This window comes from Sander vitreus, chromosome 2, assembly GCF_031162955.1.
Source record: "Sander vitreus isolate 19-12246 chromosome 2, sanVit1, whole genome shotgun sequence".
NCBI lineage: Eukaryota > Metazoa > Chordata > Actinopteri > Perciformes > Percidae > Sander > Sander vitreus.
In genome coordinates this window covers 12487652-12508966 of record NC_135856.1, presented here as the reverse complement: position 1 = coordinate 12508966, position 21315 = coordinate 12487652, and the positions used below count along the sequence as shown (strand labels likewise).

The window sequence follows — 21315 nt, the reverse complement described above, 5'->3', positions numbered from 1 at the left end:
TTCAATAACTTCTAATGTGTTTTTCACCGTGACGGCCGCAATAACAGAGAGTTACCAGCGGAAACAATGGTACCAATACAGGTTTCCCTCTCATACTTAATATACAGCTGTGTTAACAACAATTAAAACTGTAGACAAATGTCAGCATGTGGACCGGCAGCGCTGTGTCTCTCCATGTTGCAGGGGAGTGTGTGTGAGTGAATGGGGGTGGGGCTGCGCGGAGGAGAGATCCAAACACAGGCACGGATTTACAGAAGGAATGGGTCATGTAACGCAACATTAAACCATATCGATATAAACGACATTGCTTCGTTCGTGGAGAGGCAGCGGATGCGAGGACGTTAGGTGCACCGATGCGACCTAGGAAAAATCTTAGTCGCACCCTTACAAATTTTGGTCGCACTCTAGAGCCCTGCTACATCCAACTTCAGCGAAACTCCCAACGCGAGTTCAGAGACTGCTGTGTTTTTGTTGTTGTGGAAACAACAGTGTACCGGACTATCCAGCCTGTTTCTCTGTCGCCGGGTAAAAGTGGAGATGGGCTGTGTTAACACGGACGAAATGGAAACGTTAGTGATATTCAAGAAAAAATACTGCTCCCGGTTTACTTGTTGCCATTAAAACAGACTTACGGCAGCTATAATTGGCCAGGTGTCCATGCTCGCTCGATATAACAGAACCAGATTTGTTCAGGTCCCCTGACCAATTTGGCTATCCTAACCTTAACTACTCGAGGTCAATGCCTAACTTCAACCAATCGGGCTGCTTCCTAGGGCGGGACTTGCCTAGAACTGCTCTGGGATCCATAATAACGCAAACCATGCACACTGATCTTGTGGGTTTTCCGAGGAAATCAAATTTCTGCTAAGTTGTCAACGAACTGAGGCAGGGTCTCTCAACTGCCGACAAATTGTCACTGTGGTGCCGCAATGTGTTCGAAAATAAGAGCATGCAATATACAAAGTAAATTAATTTAGGATTGACAAATAAGGCTCCACTTGAGTTCAAAGTTGATGTGTGAGAAAGAACAAGACCATTTTGACTGACTAACATGTTCATCTTGATTTAGTCAAGCATTGAAGGAAGAGAGAGGACTCACAGCACCAGCACACTAAAACATTAGGAATAATTATCGAGCTTATTAAGTTTTTATGTCAAGAGTCTGCACCCTTCCAAAAGGCTCACATTCATTTGTGTCCAACGTTAAAATGGTTTCCACCCACCATGCACACATTCTATGAATGACAAGTTAATAATTATGTGAGAACAATTAATCAGCCAGCAACATGTTCTATGCATGCCTTGATACATTATCGCCTCAAAATGCACATGCACAAAGGCCATATGTTAAAAATGGTGAAGAAAAGAGTTTCTGACCTTGTTCATGTTTCCTGCCTGCTGGGCTGCACCAAGGGTGGTGTGAGTCCCCATCTGCTGCCCTCCCTGGGTGAATGTTTCTGCCAACGCACTCCCTGCTCCTCCTGGTCCTGGGGCAACACCCTGCATTGTCTGTCCCTGGTACTGCATGCCCGCCACCCCTGTTCCTCGTCCTCTCCCGGCTTCAGGTACGAGACCACCATTCATCACATGCCCAGGTTGGGACTGCCCTCCCTGGGCCAGGAGCCCAGCATGGCCCTGGCTACTGTTAATCATAGCCTGGTTGAAGCCTGTTGTTGCAGTATTATTGTTGTTGTTCTGTCCTGCTAATCCAGTTGGTGTTCCTGCTTTTTGGGCCTGGGGGGACGGGTGGTTGTTGGGGGAACCCTGGCCAAGGGGGCTCTTTCTGAGTGGTGTGCCCAGCTGAGGCCCCATAACGCTTGGCTGAGGGCTAGCTGAGTTCAGCCCTGAGCCTGTGACACTGGAGGTGCTACCTGCTCGAAGGAGCTCTGAGAGCTGCTTGTGCTTAGCGGCTGCATCCGGTACAACAGGGGTGCCACCTGGCCCACCAGCTCCAGGTGCTGCACCAACGTTTGAAGGCATCCCACCCATCAGACTCAGATCTCCTCCATTAGGGATCAACTCATCTGGAAGGTCATTCTCCAGATCATCCCAGGATAGTGACCCCAGATCTAGGAGAGAAGAAAGAGGAAAGGAAAATAAGATTAATTTGATTAGATCAGATTTTAGAGATGTTTAAGAGTTTCAAGTGTGCAACATTGGATCACTTTGAAAATGTTGCCACGTATCTATACTTCAGTGTTTCTCTGTTATTTACATATCCGCAGCTGTGGCCTGGAGCACTGGGTCGAACCTGTGTAAAGGCAGCAACAGGAAGTTGCTGATCCGGTGGAAAATCAGGGCAGTCTGGGATTAGCAAACTTTCTGTTATCCATAACCCTTTCCCCCCGCTGCTGAAACTGCTGCTGTACTTTCTCCATGTACCAACGTCAATTCAACACACAACTGTATGTGTCAAATCTAACAAGCCGTATTGCAGTTGCAGTATCCCCCTGAAACATTACGAGGCTTACAAACAAAACATTTTGTGAAGAAGCAAGATGTCTACGAGTGTTAAATAACGCCATATACCAAACACAGACCTAGAGCTGGGTGATCTGGAGAAAATCAAATGTCACGATATTTTTGACAAAATACATTGATATTAGGGGTGGTACGGTTCACAAAATCCACGGTTCGCTTCGTATCACGGTTTTAGGGTCACGGTTTTCGGTTCTGTACAGTTCTTATTTTTTCTTTTAATCTTTAACACTCCAGAAATATACTTCAGCATATGATATATAGCTAAAATTAGCATATTGAATGCATGATGCACAATACATGCATACAGTTGCAGTTTTATCTATTGTTTTATTTCCGCTGTCATCCAAAATGTTCCCACACACCAGACTATATACACGACGCTGGCGCATCCTCCAACTCCGGGCAGCCTTCCTTATCTCTCCCACTTACCATTTCTGCATGTGACGTGACCTGCAGCACTCCACACTCCCACCTGAGGAGCGGTCGGCTTGGCGAAAATCTTTGTCGATCTTTGTCGATCAAAAAAAACAGACAGATTCAGCAAATGTATGGCCTATTCCTCGCTTAAAATGTTTTCAGAAACACTTTTCGGTGAACTATTTTCGCATTAGAATCCGTTTTGAAATTCGGGAGCAGCAACAACCACGTGACGCGTTCGTCCAATCAGCTGCCATGTGTTGCGTTCATGTTGCTCATCCCCCTCGTCGTTTCCAGTAAGTGTTTTAACATAGGTGTCGAAAGTGGGCACTACGGCAGTAAGTGGTTAGTGCACATTAACAGTGGACTGACGAACTGAAACACACACGCTCCGAACCGAGACATGCGAACCGAGCGGTTCGGATGTTTTTTTTTTACCACCCCTAATTGATATTGATATTGTAGTGTTGACTATTGGTGCTTTCACAAAATATTTACACAATGAGATTTTTGATAAATAATCATCAATAATGTGTAAATAATGACTAAGTGGGTAACGGCAAATAATAGAACAGCTACAACAGTCTAAAAAATATTTTTTTAAAAGTCTAAAATCCTAAGACATATTAAAAGTAAAAAAATAATTCATTACTTCACACACACTTCTTAAATTTAGGTTACTTGCTTTTAGCAGTATTTGTGGCAGTCATGTCTGAAAAGCCCCACGGGCCCACAGTTGGGCACCTAATTACAAAAGAGGGGCACAACCAAACACTGGGGCAACTTGCGGATGACCATTTTTGGAGCACACGCCCTAGCACCGGAGACATGGCGAACATAAACCTAGCTTTACTGGTCTGCTCAGTCCAAATGTTCACAAACACTCCCAATTATGGAATATTAATGATGAAATGAAATGAAATTAACATGCTAACTAGTGCTGCACTGTGGCATTGTCCCTGCAGCACAAAACAAACAAACAAGATGCAGCGCAATAATAAGAGCATGGCTACTGGCTGACAGCGTGACAAGAGAGAGAATCCAGCAGCACTCGGGGTTCCTGCTGGGCGGAGGAGGAATATTTATGTCACACCATCCAGAGGTGTGAGCATTATGCCGAGAGCCTAGGGAGCCATGATTTGTTTGAGATGAAATGATTAAGACAGCGAGAAAAGGCGGGAGGTGTGTGTGAATTAGGGCGGTCCTTGACCCAAAAAGCATCTCTTTGACTTATCAATTATATTTAAATGGGCTCGTCCAATCTGGGGAAGTCACCGTTTTCATTTGGTGTGCGAGAGTACACTGGTTTAATGCCCCCCGTACTGTCTCAACCGTTAGTTCCCTTCAAGACTTGTATTCTGTGTGCAGTATGTTATAGCTTTTGAGCATAAGCTTGTGAGTTTGTAGTGCTGGTGTTATTTTCAAAACTGAACTGCACTGTTGGCACAGCTGAAGGTAGTGAGAGCTGATGAATGTCTCTTTATCTTAAAGACATATCCCAATCAAAGCAAGCTCATCAGTTATTAATAGGAATGCACTGATTGCAAACTTCTCGGCAGATACCGATGTGTAGAATTTTCATTTGGCTGATGATTTGAACGATGCTTCGTTGTTTGTTTACATAACTCACTAAGGGGAAGGCAAAATGTTGCCACACTGGTGACCTCAGGGAAGCAGGAGGATTTTCTGTTGTTTCTCTGCACACAGTATATTGGCCTTTCCCAATTCCCAAATCTGTACCTCCTCGACTATTCATTCTCAGCGCGCCATGTTGAAGGATGTCCTAATTCCTAAAAGGCACATCGAGGAACGAGGATCAAGGAGGCTGCCCGGAAGAGCTACAATCAAGGATACACCGATGTATCCTCTGTCTAAGTCTTTTCACCTGTGGCATGTAAACAAAGAGGTGTGAAAGCGAGACGAGGAGAGACAGAGGAAAAAGGGGAGAGAGCGATAACAGAGTCATACCAGCAGCCCCGTGGTTAATCAAACATTACGGATTGGGCCGGTGGGATAATACACATTAACATTCTGATTATTAGCAGGTGGGTGCAATAATAAAAATAAATTTACACGGAAAATATAATTAACGTTCTCTAAAGTGTGAACATAGCAGAGCTGCTGTCGGACAGACAGCTTAATTGTAAGTGCGTCTGGAGAGACACTTCAGAAACAGCAGCTTAACTTCATTAGAATTATTTTTGAAGCTAAAAGGTCTAGTTCTGTTTACTATGTCAAGTTTATAACTAGTTAGTTTTGCTGCTTAAATGTCCAACGATATGAGCTGCAGTGACATTACTGTGCGCATGGAAACGTTTACAAGCAGCATCTCTCATCATTGAAGTAAATCGTTATAGGAAATAGAGGTCGACTGATTAATCGCCCGATTTTTGGCATTTTTTACATAATCGGCATCGGCCGCTATCCAAGTATATTAAGCCGATTAATAAGCAGGCGCATCTGCGGGCAGCCTAGTGTTGTTGTTGTGGAACACGTGTTCAACGCACACTGTCCCTAGAGTAAATTACCAGCAGAGTGAGCAGACCTCATCCAGTGCCTTTGGAGGAGCCAAGTTCCTTGGAGAAAACGGTAAGGATTACATTCTTATAAGTCCTATATATTTAATTAGTTGACATGTTACTGCCAACTTCGAGAAAAAACATGACTTGGTGACATTTTTTACAGCGCACCCAGACCAGCTGCCTCCAGCCCCTCCCCTCGTGAAGTCCTGCGCCACGTAGATTTTATCTACCAAGAACTGCAATGAATTTGCCATCTTCTTCAGTGAAAAAAATTCAGAAAATTAGACAGTCAGTGCCTTCATATCAAGTACAGGGTATGCGTTGTCACAGTGTTTTACATCTTAACGCTTGAAATTCCATGATTTTTGGTCTAAACGCCAAATTATAAGTGGTACAGCTCCCATATACTTTGACACTGGAAAGGAAACACTCAAGTTTTTGTTACAAGTGTCAGGGTGATTCTAGGCCTTACTGACACAGAGTTACAGAGGCTAGAATGGAGAGTTTTTATTTCCGTCCAAGTCATACATCTGTAAAATGATTAGAATACACTGCTGTAAACACATCTGGTGAGATACAGATACACCAAGGCCATAGCCACATGTCTCAGCTTACTACAGAAAAAATCCAGAAGCCAAAAGACTCAAAAATGGATTTTATATGTATTTTTTTCTGCAGATATGTCTGTCCGTTTTTCTTATTTCAATTTGAAAAGTGCAAAGAAAAAAGCCAATAAAGTACAAAATAAAACACTTCTCAAATACACAAACACACCCACATCAATCATACACATACTTGAAATAACTATATACATAAATATATAGAAATAAGTCATTATAAATTGCACAGGGTGTGATATGCTTATAGGAGGCCCTGTTTTTGCTTTGACACAGCTCCAGCCATTACAGGGTTAAAATTTCAGTGTCAAATTTGGTGACTTGTCTGCTCATTGGCTACAAATGTAGACGGGTCTTATAGCATTTAAATCTAACTGGTCCGAGCAAATGTCGCTCGAGTGCGCGTGGGGCTTACATCGCGTCAGAGGCGTCTTCGGCTTCTCATTGGGAGATCACAGGCAAACCTGAACCGATTGGCTTATACCAGGTATCTATGGAAACCTTAGAACTCAGAGAATTCAGTGACGCCCAAATCGAGTTGGTAGGAGCCTCAAGAGAGAACCGAGCCACGATACAAGTGCGGAAATGAAAAACAGTTTAGCGATTTTCCGTTGTGGTTCGGCCAGAAATGTCAAGATTGTGAGGCGAACAGCTCGTTTTGGATATAATGGCTTGGATATTCCCTTTCCTTGGACTCTTGGGGATTTAAGAAAAAAAAGTTTGGGCAAAAAATCCCTGTGTCACTTTCTGTATGGATCATACTATAGTTATAATTGTTATTTTATTTATGAAAGTTTGCAGATTTGTGTTCTCGGAAGTTAGATAAATGCTGCTAAGTGCACTAAACTTTATTTTTTCATTGAAAAGTTTATTTGACAAAGTTTATTTTCTTCTTAGCTGTTTTGTTTAATATATTTTTTATACATTTATACAATATGTTTTTACATTATACATTTTTAATTTAAGTATACAAGTGCAGATTGGTTGAAGTGTACAAAACATGTTTTTGTTGAGAAATGTTGTGTATCTTAAGTAATTATTAGTGTTAGAGATGGTCCGATACCATTTTTTGCTTCCCGATACCGATACCTGAACTTGCGTATCGGCCGATACCGAGTACCGATCCAATACTAGTGTGTCATATATTTTATTATGTTTTAAGAACTGTATACTACTATCCCTGTATGGATGTGATTTCTATCTTTGGCAGTATCGGAGGCAATACCAATACTGGTATCGGTACATCTCTAATTAGTGTTACATGTTATCTTTCAAATAGAAGTTTAAAAACAAGCACATAATCAGCCAAATATCGGCCAAAATAAATCGGCAGCATTTGTCGGCCATCGGCTGACCCCGATTTCTAAAAATCGGCATCAGCCAGAGAAAAACCCATATCGGTCCACCTCTAATAGGCCTACAAAACATAATTTAAAAAAGCAACACACCTAGTCCACCTACAGGGACTGTAGAGGGGCAGTGAAGTGTCCATGTGGGTCCATTAATCGGAGAAAATAATTCATTCAGGTGGGTGAAGGGTGGATGATTTTAAGCCTACAGGCAGATTCGGATGAAGAGAGGCTCCACACATTAATAGTTTTTTAAATAACTTTATATTTTACAAACTTAAAGCTAAAGTGCGTAGTTTCTGTTGCCCCCATGAGAGTTCTAAGTAATGACAACAAAACTGCTGACGCATCCACATGACACAAGCCTTACAGTCAAGCCCGAAATGATTAATACAAGTTCTGACTTACTTTTATTCAACCAGCAAGTATTTTTTTGACCGGAAATGACACAGGCTTCTCCCAAAAGAAAATAAGACGATGTACAAGAGGCATCATTGTGGGAAAAAATATTATTCATCTTTTATTTACATTTGAACAAAAAGCAGCATGTTCAAAATTATTCATACCCTTTGCAAACTGTCACAGTCTATGGGAAAATCCAAAGTTCTATACCATTCCAAATAGTCCAAGCTGTTGTAAAGCATCCTAATTACCCTGATTCATTGGGAACAGCTGTTTTAATCAAGTCAACAGGAGAAAAACAGAAGCTCTCTGCTGTTGGCAAAAGGAGCTCAGTGAGGACCTGCGGCCGCGCATTGTGGCTGCTCATAAGTCAGGAAAGGGCTATAAGACCATATCTAAATGTTCTGTAGTTTCAGTGGCTACAGTGCAAAGTATTATTAAAAAATACAAGATGTTCCGCATTGTGAACAATCTCAGAGGATGTGGTCGGAAGCCAAAAGTGACACCTGTGCTGGACAGGAGGATAGTGAGAGAGGTGAAAAAGAATCCAAGGATCAACACCAAGGCCATCCTGAAGAATCTGGACTCTGCTGGTGGCAACATCTCAAGGCAGACAGTCCAATGGATACTACACACCGCTGGGTTCCATGGACGCAGACCAAGGAGGACACCACTTCTCCAGATAAGGCACACAAAAGCCCGCTTGGCCTTTGCAAATGCTCATCTGGACAAAGAAGAAGACTTCTGGTCTTCTGTTTTATGGTCAGATGAAACAAAAATTGAAATGTTTGGCCACAATGATGTAGCCTTCATTTGGCGGACAAAAGGAGAAGCCTTCAACCCTAAGAACACCATCCCCACTGTCAAACATGGTGGTGGGAACCTAATGTTTTGGGGGTGTTTTACAGCCGGTGGACCAGGGAACATAATCACAGTAAACGGCACCATGAAAAAGGAGCAATACATCAAAATTCTCAACAACATCAGGCAGTCAGCAGAGAAACTTGGCCTTGGGCACCAGTGGACATTTCAGCAAGACAACGATCCAAAACACACAGCAAAAGTGGTGAAGAAATGGTTAGCAGACAAAAACATTAACGTTTTGCAGTGGCCCAGCCAGAGTCCTGACTTAAATCCAATTGAGAATCTGTGGAGGGAGCTAAAGATCTGGGTGATGGGAAGGAGACTCTCCAACCTGAAAGAGTTGGAGCTCATCGCTAAAGATGAATGGGCAAAAATACCAGTGGAGCCATGCAAAAAGCTGGTCAGCAATTATAGGAAGCATTTGATTGCTGTAATAGCCAATAAAGGCTTTTCTATTGATTATTGAGAAGGGACTGAATAATTTTGAACATGCCACTTTTTGTTCAAATGTAAATAAAAGATGAGTAATATCTTTTTCCACAATGATGCCTCTTGTACATCGTCTTATTATCTTTTGGGAGAAGCCGGTGTCATTTCCGGTCAAAAAAAAAAAAAAGACTTGCTGGTTGAATAAAAGTAACTTCAAGTCAGAATTTGCCAGGGGTATGAATAATTTCGGGCTTGACTGTACGTGATCGCACACGCGCCCCCACGCAGTTGCTAGTAGCCAAGGAGGACACGGAGGATTAAAAAAACATGAACTCTTCAGAAGAGGTAATTATCTTCACTTGAGCTTCTGCGTGCGAAAGTCACCGGACGACACAATCTTCTGAACATAGCCACACTGAGAAATAAGTGAGTTGAGTCGTTCATTAATATCAAAAAGTCACGCATTAAAGCTTTAAATAACAAAAGGCAATATTTTAAAAATAGACATTTTTGCTTTGTTCAACACTACAAATGAAATAAACAGAATAGGCTAACAAAAATATAAATTCTTATTTAAATAATACATTTTGTATGCCCTTTTAAACAATGATTTAAAATGGGTGTAATATAATAACTAGTGATTAAGTACAGCCTATTCTTAAAGTTTGCATGCTCTGAACCACTCTACGACCGATACTCACATGACCATATGCTACACATGCGCTACTGCCTAAACAGACTGACTGGTCATATAGGGCAGATTCAACGTAGATTCAACACAAAAGAAGCATAAATCGAGAACAGCAGGTACTGATGAGTGACGTCAGTGCCTGAGTGGTGAAGCAAGAGAGGTGAGGGCCCGCTAGTGAGCGGTGTCAGACTTTAGCTTAGCGGCGTGTGAGAGAAAAGGGAGAGGAAAAAGAGATAGCAAAGATGATGTAAAGTGTGTTAACAGGGAACTATAAAAACACCAAGCTTCTTAAGACACGGTGGCTTCATCTGTTGTTACTACTGTCGGTAAAGTGAAGGGTGTTACAACGTGGAGTGCACACAACGCTACAGGATGGGTTGTGGACAGAACAGAGCAGATAGAGTAGGGCTGTGTATTGGCAAGAATCTGACGATACGCATCACGATACATGGGTCACGATTCAATATATTGCAATATATTTCAAAAAGGCGATATATTGGGATTTTGTTAAAGTATAATTTTAGAAAAACTAATATTTAAAAAAAAGACATGAGGTTCATAAAAGTCGAAGACGTTTACTTTAGGTAAAAAATTCAGTACACAGAAAATCAAACTGCCAGTTTGGGATTGTGGTTCACAGGTTCTTAGTGAGCAAATTTTGATATGCTAAAGTAGGCCAAAGTTTAGCCATAGCTACGTTGTTAGCTTCTAGCAAAAAGTCAGGCACTGCTAGGCACTGTTAGGCAAGGACACTAGTGGTGCGTCTCAGCATAGCAATCTAGCGGTAGGGGGTTTAAACACACATAAATGTGAACCACTGTCTTACATGAATATTTTTGAACGTAAAAAAAAAAAAGAAAATAAAAAGAACTTTAAATAATAATAAAAAAAAAAAAATCAATATTGCCTTTTTGAAAATCGATACAGTATTGCAAAATAAAATCTCTCTTTACTCAAGTGTATTGCTTTTTTCTTACACCCCTAAGATAGAGTGAGGCATTAACCCTCCCATCTGCTGCTGCTGAATATCTTCATTGGGATTCAGTAAGAATCCAGCCTTTAATGAGGGCACTTGGCCTACGTACTTGCTACTTAAGATCTACCGTGCTAGCCCGCTGTCTGTCCCTGGCATCAGGCAAGCAGGTGCTCCATGTGGAGGAAGCTTGTTTAAGGCTGAAGGGACCATCCGTCTTTCCCTCCCTAGCTCCTCTCAGCCCCTCCTCTCTAACCAGCAGCCACATGGATGTTCTCAGAGCAGCAGCATTTAACCACATGCGCTCAGACCTGGCCCTGCATTCATTTCTGAATGGGGACAGACACGCACTCTGTGCGACTTTGCCCCGGGGCTCCTTGGCTGGAGACCAAAAATGCAAAGCAATGTTTTGGTTAGGTAGCTCCACATGCAGTCAGGGGAGCCCCAACAATGAGAGGAGGGGAGACAGAAATGGAGTACTACTCTTCTCTTCTTACAGCCTTCTTTTTTTCACTTTCCTCGCTTCCATTTGTTTCCCATTACTCCCTCCTTCCAATGCCCTTTCACCGAATTATCCACCCTTATTAACTGACTGTTCACCACAATGTTCTCTACGGGTTTTTTTTTTATATCCCCTGTGGCTCCTGGGACCTACCCGGAGTTGGTGGCTATAAATACCTGCTAAAGCAGCCCCAGCAGCGGTCCAGACTGGGGATGTCTTTCATCTTGCCCTAGGGTCGAGTGTCTGGCCTATAGGTGTTGACACACCAACTGTGGCGTTGCCTCACATCTTTTCACGTTGTCTGTGTCTAAAAGTAGTTTATGTTCTTTTTTCGTTATAACTGACTGTCAAACTGCATAATAAAAAACTCTCTGTGGCATTCATGTTTCACAAATAGTTTAACCTGAGCTAGACCGACAACAAAGACAGAAATCATATCACATCCATACAGGGATAGTATACAGTTCTTAAAACATAATAAAATATATGACACGCTGGTATCGGATCGGTATTTGGTATCGGCCGATACGCAAGTTCAGGTATCGGAATCGGGAAGCAAAAAATGGTATCGGACCATCTCTAGCTGGAAGGGTAATGTATTCTAAACTTTCTCAACAATACTTTAAGGATCCTTGGAGTGGGTCATAACATTTATCGTTGGAAGGAGGTGAAGGGAAAATATCTAATGAAATACTATTAAGTTATGGTTATATGGACTCAATTGTTCAGATAATCATGAAGGATATCACTCAATAAAAACAGAATTTTCGTATTACCGTGGACTTTGTCAATTCCACTTGCATCAGCTTCAGTGAGTGATGCAGGACTCACATTGCTGGATTATTGCATCCAAACGTAGATGTGTCAGCACTATCATGAGCCTCAGGAGAGGCCGGAAATGAATACTGCTCTCTGTGGCAGTGTCAAAAACAATCACAAGTGCAATGACTGAAATTTGTAAGTCAACCAATGCGTATGACTTATTAGTCAATTATTCGTTTTATGGGCTAATCAACTTGTTTTTTAAAGATACGTTATAGATCTTAATATCATTTATGTACTTGTGTTGCCAACTATAAAGAAACGTATGTGTAGAAAGTGGCATTCGGAAATTTTGTTAAAAATGTGTCAGTGGGTGTTGCTGTTAAAGAGTAATTTTGCACAGCGCAAGTTTCTCACCTCCTGAAAAATTCAAGACACTGGTTTATGACGGGCAGAAAAGAGAGGAAAAGGTTAAGTCCAGCAAGTGAGGGGACAGGGTGTAGCATCTTTCTTCATCCTGAAGGTACCTGAAGGCTTTGCTTTTTAAAAATAAAAAAACATCACTATGCGGATATTTTTCCAACGGACCTCTGCTCATTGCAACAACTGGAGGGCACTTCAGCCAGGTTTGTCCATTTGTTTGAGTTTCTTCGTGATGCTGATCACCACTTTCGTCACTCAAATATTTAAACAATTTGATTGCCAACCTTTTGTTTTTGTTGAATTTTTTGGGCATTTCTGCCTCCAATGGATAGGACAGCTGAGACATGAAAGGGGAGAGACATGCAGGAAACCGTCACAGGTCGGACCCGAACCCTGGACCTTCTGCATCGAGGAACAAACCTCTACATATGTGCGCCCGCTCTACCAACTGAGCCAACCCGGCCACAGCACTTGATTGCCAACTTTGAAACAGACATTAACGGTCCCCATTGATGATGCGCTGACTTTTCATTTTGTGCCACCACCATGTCAAACTGTTGACCAAAGCGTTTCAGAATAAATTAATGATCAAAGACAGAAGGCACATACAGCTAAAAAAATGCGAGTCACTCTGCCCCACAAAAGCAGCAACAAAACAAAAAACGCTTCACTTTCACTGAAAATAGAGATGTTCCGATACCGATGCCAGTATCGGCTCCGATACTGCCTAAAACGCTGGTATCGGGAAGTACTGGAGTTTATGCACCGATCTGATACCACGTAATAAAGCCCTAAAGAAAAAAATACGTTAAAGTAGTTTATTTATGTTCTTTTTCCGTTATAACTGACTGTCAAACTGGATAATAAAAGAATGTTCTGTGGCGTTCATGTTTCACAAAGAGTTTAACCATAGCCAGACTGACAACAAAGATAGAAATCATATCACATCCATACAGGGATAGTAGTATACAGTTCTTAAAACATAATAAAATATATGACACACTAGTATCGGATCGGTACTCAGTATCGGCCGATACGCAAGTTCAGGTATCGGAATCGGGAAGCAAAAAATGGTATCGGACCATCTCTAATTGAAAACAATTACAAAAAGCTGCCCCAGGCTGCTAAAATGCGCTAATGTATGTATGTCTGATCGGAGTATTAATCTTCTTTTCAACTTAATTTTTTGACTCCTAATCCTAATGCAGTCCTCTAAAGCCGAGCGCCGCGCACACACACTGCCCCGCTGGCGCACACACACACACACTGCCCCGCTGGCGCACATCAACGCGACCCATGGCTTTCAATAAAACACTGTCTCTTAAAATATCAGTACTAATAAAAAATCTAAACTAATAAAAGGGTGCAGGGTATTGCAATACTATTATTGGTATACCGTGCAACACTACTGTCATTATAACCAAAAACTACACCAAATGATGCAATAATTCGGTCTCGCCTCTCTGCTAGAAAGTCTGCTATTGAGTGAAATTAAGGTGGGCACACAGACCTTTGTTTTTATCCAGCTCTTCTCACATTGCTCCGTGAGACACGCTGACACATCATCACTAAAACAGCAGGCTGCTGTTCACTTACTCGTGCCCAACTCTGTATTGGGAGACTTTCCAGTGTTTTGACAAAGCTCAGTTTTTGACAGCTAATGTATCGAGGGGAAAACAAACAAAGGATTATAAACAAACAGGGATGTACATAACTGATACGGGATGATCACAAAATGTTTTAATCCGACTGGCTCAGGAAATCTCTACTCCTGTCATCAGTGCACACTTCCCCTGTGTTTCCCAAATTGGAGACAACTTGGACCGTGACTCAGATGATGATCCACCAACAGCAGAGAAGGATTATTACTATCAAATTAGCGGGTGCAAATATCAGCAAAATACCTGCTGTAACATCACAAATTGGGGTGCTGTATTAAATAAGACATGCTTGAAAAATTCACTCTCTCACACATCAGCCTATGCAGACGCCCAGTGTAGTACCAACGCACTTTAGTTTTATTTTTCCTTGACACAACATTTGACATATGGAAAACAGTTGGTCATTGACACATCCAGCAGCAACATTAGCATTCATTTGTAGTCACGTATCTGGCCACCTGGCAAATTCAAATAAGTCACTTTCTCGTAGCTCCGTTTTTGGTCTCGTCCAACTCCTGAGGGAAATATCTGGCTCTTCAGCTGCTAAATGCTCCACTATGTTCACCAGCTAGTCGCCGTCTCTGTGGCAGTGTAAAGTGGGTGTCAAGAGCTTTTTCGATGAAAACAGCTGCCTATGAAACGCTATGAGAGCAGTGAGAGTGAACCAAAACAATAAAGTTGTGGGCCGGGCAGCCGAGCCAAGAGCTGAAACTTGCTATAAAGCTCTGTAACCCTAAAGGGGAGCTGCATATTCTGGTGATAATTCTGTAGGTTCATTACTATGAGCAACCCTTTTACACGGTTTTACATTTTTACATTATAAAAATATCGATTACAGCCGCTTTAACTTCGCTTTTCATAGAGCAAACACCACATGTGTCATAAATCACTGCTACTTCCTGTAGTGGATTTAATCCGTTTCCTATCTTGTTTTGACCTCACCTGATCTATGCATTTCCATTTTAACTTCTTGAAAATCTACCTCTGTATGATCTCTTCCAGTAAAAATGTGAGGAGGTCCAGTCAAATGCAGCTGCAAGAGATTTAATGCATATGCAAAGCTTCATTTAGCCAAGTGCTTTAGGACAAATCAGAATTACTCAAAGATGTATTGTTTTTCATACAATAAGGAAATTTGTGGTGGAAAGTCTACGTATATAAGTCAGCTTTTCTTCATAAAAATGTTTGCACAAACAAAAAGCTGAATTTTCTGTGTTGTCTACAAACGCACTCTCACACAGACAGCTGCAAGTAGAATCAACAGAAATTGCAATACTGGCTAATGGAAACAGATTGTTAACAAGGGAAAAAAAGCCTAAATACAAGCACAGACACAAGAATTACCAATCAGCTGATCCTGCAAACAAAGCCAGCTAAAAAACAAGATGACGTTGTCATAAACCTTTTACATGAAAAGGGGTAGGTGGGTGGTGACACATCACCACCCATCTTCCCTTGTCCACTCTACTGCTCCCCCTTCTTTTTTTAGGGTTTTTCTGGTTGCCCGCAGTCAGAAGCATGAATGGCTCCATTAGCGACTGCGTCATGAGCTTATGGTCTGCCTGCTAGGCTTTAAAAGGTGCCATTTGCACAGTGGGACGTGGGACATTTGGGGTGTTTCACTGACGCAACTGTGACTGACACATGGAGCTGAACTAAGATCTCAGCAAGGCATGTATCAAAGTAGGTTTTAGCACACTTGTGGCTTTGATCAGCAAATAGACAAACCAGAGACTGACCCTACCTATACATTCCCTAACTTTGCCAGAGAAACAGTACCATAAGCTGAAGACCATCAGCCATTCACAGACTATGATTCACATGTAATCTAGCATAGTTATTTTACATTTTTTTAAACAATAACCATTGTCCCAATTTGAAATAAGTCACTACAATGTCAAGACATTGTACCATTAAAACCTATGCTCACTACCAATAACCAAAAACCTTTTTTGTAGACAGAGGGGCAAGGGGAGCCCAGGGACCCTACAGTGTGACACATGGCCTGAATAGAGACAGGAGGCACACATTTGCCCTCTGCCACTACAATAAAAAGGAACCTCCCCAAACAGACAAAATTAAAGTACACACATGCTGCAAGCATGTATGCTTCACTACACACATCTAATTATGCAAAGACTCACCATAAACATGAGCTACATTACACCCCAGAATGGGATGTGCAACTCAAACCAGGCAAAGGCCAAATGTCAGGGAAGAGGCGTGCTGCTCACTAAGCTTCAGGCATGACAGTCATCAAAAAATGAAAGCAACCTCTTTATCCGCAGCAATTTATGGCTGACGACAATGTTGCCCAGTGCTGTCCCATGAGGTCCGTTAGGTCCCAATTGTAACTGGCGAAAACTATAAAGAGTAGTCAGGCCGAGTTTAATGATTGATCAATGCAGACATGTGGTGCCTCTGCCATGTGTGATGGGTGTAGTAATTCATCATTGTTGTGTCAGCTGCATTTGTTTAAAAGGCTGTCCACTTATTTTTTATTGCAGACCAAACAAAATCAAACTCAATGAAGAACATGTGCCATTTGATAGACGTGATGCGGTCATAAAAGATTTGCTACGAATACAGATCTACATCCCTATAACTCACATACAATTCCTACAACTTACATATGATTCCAAAACATACTTTGCTGGCACAAATAAGACTTTTTTCCCCCCCAAAAAACCTAAGTTTGAAAACTGGGGGTCCTATTTTATCTGAAGAATAAACCTTTGGGTATTCACAACAGCAGACCTAGTAAGTACCGACTTGTGTTCCAGTGTTACGTTAGAACTGCATTAATCATTTTTTGTTTTCTTTATTTATTTTTTTAAACTCCACGGAGCAGTGGCCCAGAGGTTGCGTTAACCGAATATTTTCCGCCATTGACTGAATTTGTTTTCAAAGATTATAACACATAGGGCAATCTACCGTAACTTTAATTAATTCACACCCCGTCCAGTTGGTGGCGTGTGCATATGAATTAGCATTTTCCTAGTCTTGCCTTTGATCTCACGTGCATAACCTTGTTGCAGATGACTGGCACCCACTACCCTCCACACAACCAGCGCCCGCAGCTCTTCGCTCACCCGGCAGCAAAAAGTCGGCCGGATAAAACGAAACCACACGCAGAACTGGTTGAAAACTGGCAAACTTTCACTTTAAAACACCCAATAATTGTGATAGCACAATGGCCACAGTGTTTTCAGTGGCCTCCGCTGTCACTGCGGGGGGGAAAAAAATCATTGATCGGATTCATGTGGTGTTGACATGAAGAGTAACCGCACGGTCGGTGTCTCTGTTCATCTTTTCTCTCCATGCATTATAAATGCATACTGCTGGCATACTATATTTTTTGGGTCATGCGTTAGAAAAACCATTGGCTACTTACACATCCAGCAGAAAAAGTGCAACATGGATTCACGTTGGCCTTTTAGCAAACTTAGTTTGACAACTTTTGAGAAAACCCTTACTTGATAGATGTCTGACTTTATTCCCCAACCACTTCTCTGTTGGACACAGTGTGTACAGTGGGTTTACCAGAGCCTTTTTGATGGAAACAGTTACCTACAGGGTTTGATGAGACCAGCTCACACTCAACCATACAGTAAACGTGCAGGCAGTAAAACCAGAACACTGAGCTCGTGGACACATGCAGCCACTTTCCTGGAATAACTCGCATGACCGCGCGCATGTCCGAGCCTGTGAGGTTGTCAGCTGTGTGTCTGCCTGGCATACTCTGTGTGTAGGCCGGCTTTAAAACAACTGTATTGCGCATTTTAGGCCTTTATCCAAAAGGACAGCTTAGACATGAAAGGGGAGCGAGAAAGGGAATGACATGCAGCAAAGGACCGGAGGTCGGAATAAAACCTGCGGCAGCGATGACTGAGCCTCCGTACATGGGCGCACGTTCTACCAGGTGAGCTACCCAGGCACCCTAGGCTGGCCGATTCAACCCGCCAGTCCTCGAGGATATAGTGGCATGTGTCACGTAGCCCTCTGCTGTAAACGGTACCGCCCAGCAGAGAGTCTTAGCAGAAAAAAGGAATTAAAAAGCAACTTGCTAGCGCAAACTTTGCGCTAGCAAGTTAAATAGCAAGTTACTCACTAAAAAGTAAATTGTATAACATGTGCAAAAAATGTTTTAATATTTATTTTGTTTTTTTATTATTGTGTTTAACTGATGGTATTAAAATCGGTCAAAATAATTTTTGTCAGTTAATGGTTAATCATTAACATCCCGATCAAAAACATTGATTGATGCAGGTTTAACTTACTGGTGTACTATGGGTTGTTTAAGCCTTAATTTTGCTAGGCTAGAATGTTTTTTACCCATCTGTCCTCCACCCATGTCTGCTATTGGAAATCAATCCCAGCAGTGTCTAATAAACCCAGTTTAGCCTACAGGAGTTGTCTGCTGGCTAAGGTTACATGTTGTGCTGCCATTGAGGAAACATATTCCTAACAACCTTATTACCACAGAAATGGATCAGAGTCATCTGTTAAGCAGCCAAGAAAGTGTCACAGAATATCACATCAGAAAATGACAAGCCCGGAGATACTACCCCTTTAGTTATTATTTTATTTAGTCTGCGTTTATGTAAATGGAACAACAAATGTAAAGGGTATTTAATAAACTATGACAAAACCAAATCCAGTGAATATTTACTGTACACTAACAGGCAGTCCAGTCACATCCAGATTGGTCTGTGGGTTGAAATGCTTGCTTAGGGGTGCCTTGGCCAAGAAGATAACGGTGTTTTTGTTCCTGCTAATTCATGTTTTATACTTGGCAACTGAATTGAGCCCCAGTATCAAACTGTTTGTCAGTCACCATTTTTTTTTTCTCACAACGGACGCAACAAACGCCTGATCATCATACCACACCGACCTGAACAATGAACGCAATAAATAAAATCTCTTGAAATGAATGAAACTGCTTTAAAAGATCCAGCATGGGAATTTGATAAACTATATAGATTTCAGATCAACAGTATGCCATGAATTGACGTGGCATCTGATCTTAGAATAGGTATGGACGTTGCATTTGAGCATTTAAGATAATCAGGGTCTAACTCTAATATATTTCAGTCATCATGTCATCAGATCTATAATGAAAATTATAACTAACATTAAAAAACTTCCTACACATAGGGTTTACTGCTGTATAGGAACAGAGTCAAACATAATAAAATGCCCTTTGCTAACATATACATAGAATCACTTGTCAGTGTGATACAAGACATCCAACTTTACTATCTTCAACAATGTTCAGTTTTTGCTTTAATAACGGAGGTCCCTTTTGGAGACTCTAGATTGTAGTACGGTTGCATTGTAATGAGCTATACCCCATGGTAGGATTTATTGCAGGACTGTTATAAGAACTGTATTCGATTTCATTAGCACAAGGCAAGCGTACCTAATAAACTGCCAATCGAGTGTACAGGGTAGGTCCTTCCAATTATCGTTACATGCTCACACTACCAAACCACAACACTGCAGTAAAACCAGAGTTAACGTTACTACTAACAGCACACCGAGCTGACATGGTGACTTTCAACTGTGCTGTATGGTTAGTCGATACATTTGCGAAACAAGAGCACACCGGAATTAAGTGTAAATCTTGATATTGGTGTTAAACGTTACATGTGCAGACGATGTTGAGGCCTTTACCTTCAGACGCTGACAGGGCAGGTGAATTCAGCTTCGGCCGCTTAGAGTTGGGAGGTCCGACGTCCAGCAGGTTATCAGCCATAGTTGTTCTCTTGCCCGGCTGATTGCTCAAAAGTTGATTATTATGATTATCTTATGGCAGGGAAGTTGCTTTATCAACCCGAACCTTGCCGGTTAACACATTAGCAAGCTGGCAGCCTGTTAACGGTAGCTAACTGGCTAATAGCTAGCTAATTGCCTGCTACCAGCTAAGTTAACTGTTAGCGTTAGCTACTCCTTACTGTGACAGTCCGTGTCTTTCAAAAGAGATGCAATAGCGCCCCGCTTCGCCACCGCCATTCACCCCATGATAATCCAACACCCAACACCCACATTATTATCGTTAAATAACCCAAAATAAAATATTCCCCATGTAAAAATCGAACTTCAAAATGACAATCCAGTAAAATCAGGTGGACTGCTGCAGTCAGGGGGAAAGGTCGTAATTTCTAGGTGTTCGAAGTACCCATTTTGCGTGACGTCAAATGTCTTCATGCAAAAATCGCGCGAAGCTCCACAAAAATACGCAATTGCATAAAAATGCTGGATTTTTGCAAATCACCTCGAAAGTCACGATCTGGTCTCCGCTTGCCCACGGTAAACAACACTGCTCCTGAACGGCGTCAGGGGCTGAATCGCCGCACTCTGAAGGGGAAATCAGATATACGGAGCTTTTTTGCCCGACGACCACCGATCCAATTCCCGTTTTTTCGCACAAAATGTCTCCGAGGCGATGTTAAGATTTTGTTTTCGGGTGAAGGACGCTGTCATATCGCGGTAAGGATGCTCTTTTTTCTACGTAAAACCCAGTGTTGGACCGAAATCCTAATTCCGAGCCACGACAAGATGGCGGCTGTTGATTCCTTCGATACAAAAAAGTTTTTTTTTTCCTTTTCCAGATCGTCTGTGGAGGGGGAGGGGCCGCACAATCACGCCCTACGTGAGAACACTGCTTCTGTTAAACGCTGGGGGCGCTACAGCACTGCCAGAGATACATACAAGCAGTTAAAAAAGTCAGTGAGTTCATACATCTATAACTAATTTTTGTGAGTACATTATGTATTTAATTTTAATAGAAAAATAACAGAAACATACCAATATTAAAAAATTGAATGTAAAATAAAAATATTCAAAAATAATACATTCATTTTAGTTATGTGTGGAATGCTATTTTATGAATTAAAATGACCCAAATTCCTGTAAATTATAACATCAGTTAGATATTAAATTCAATAAAGTTACGATACATTTAACAAGTAGAATGCCATAATGGTAGTAGGGCTACCTGTATTTTTATTTAAAAGGGGAAGAACTTAAAAAGGCATATTATAATCTAGACTCACATTATGTATTCTTTAGTCAGAGGTAAACATTTCACAGGATCCGGGTTTTTAATAATGATAATGTGATTTTCTGCATCACAAAAGTAAAGCAGAGGTTTGTGCATGTTAGTCCTCCCTGCAGATTAGCACAGAGACAACAAAACTACACAAAAAAAACAATCAGT

General features: G+C 41.7%; 1 protein-coding gene across 7 annotated transcripts in view; it reads right to left on the bottom strand.

The window, feature by feature from the left end:
* crebbpa (CREB binding lysine acetyltransferase a) overlaps positions 1 to 20688 on the bottom strand; it is a 60118-nt gene extending 39430 nt beyond the window's left edge. For all 7 annotated transcript variants that reach the window (XM_078278438.1, XM_078278447.1, XM_078278492.1 and 4 more), the window contains exons 1-2: positions 19770 to 20688; positions 1378 to 2069 (exon numbers count right to left, since the gene is read on the bottom strand). In XM_078278438.1, the coding sequence (XP_078134564.1) occupies positions 1378 to 2069; positions 19770 to 19851 (774 nt within the window). In that variant the 5' untranslated portion in view covers positions 19852 to 20688. The remainder of the gene's footprint in view (positions 1 to 1377; positions 2070 to 19769) is intronic.
* Positions 20689 to 21315: the final 627 nt, after the last annotated feature.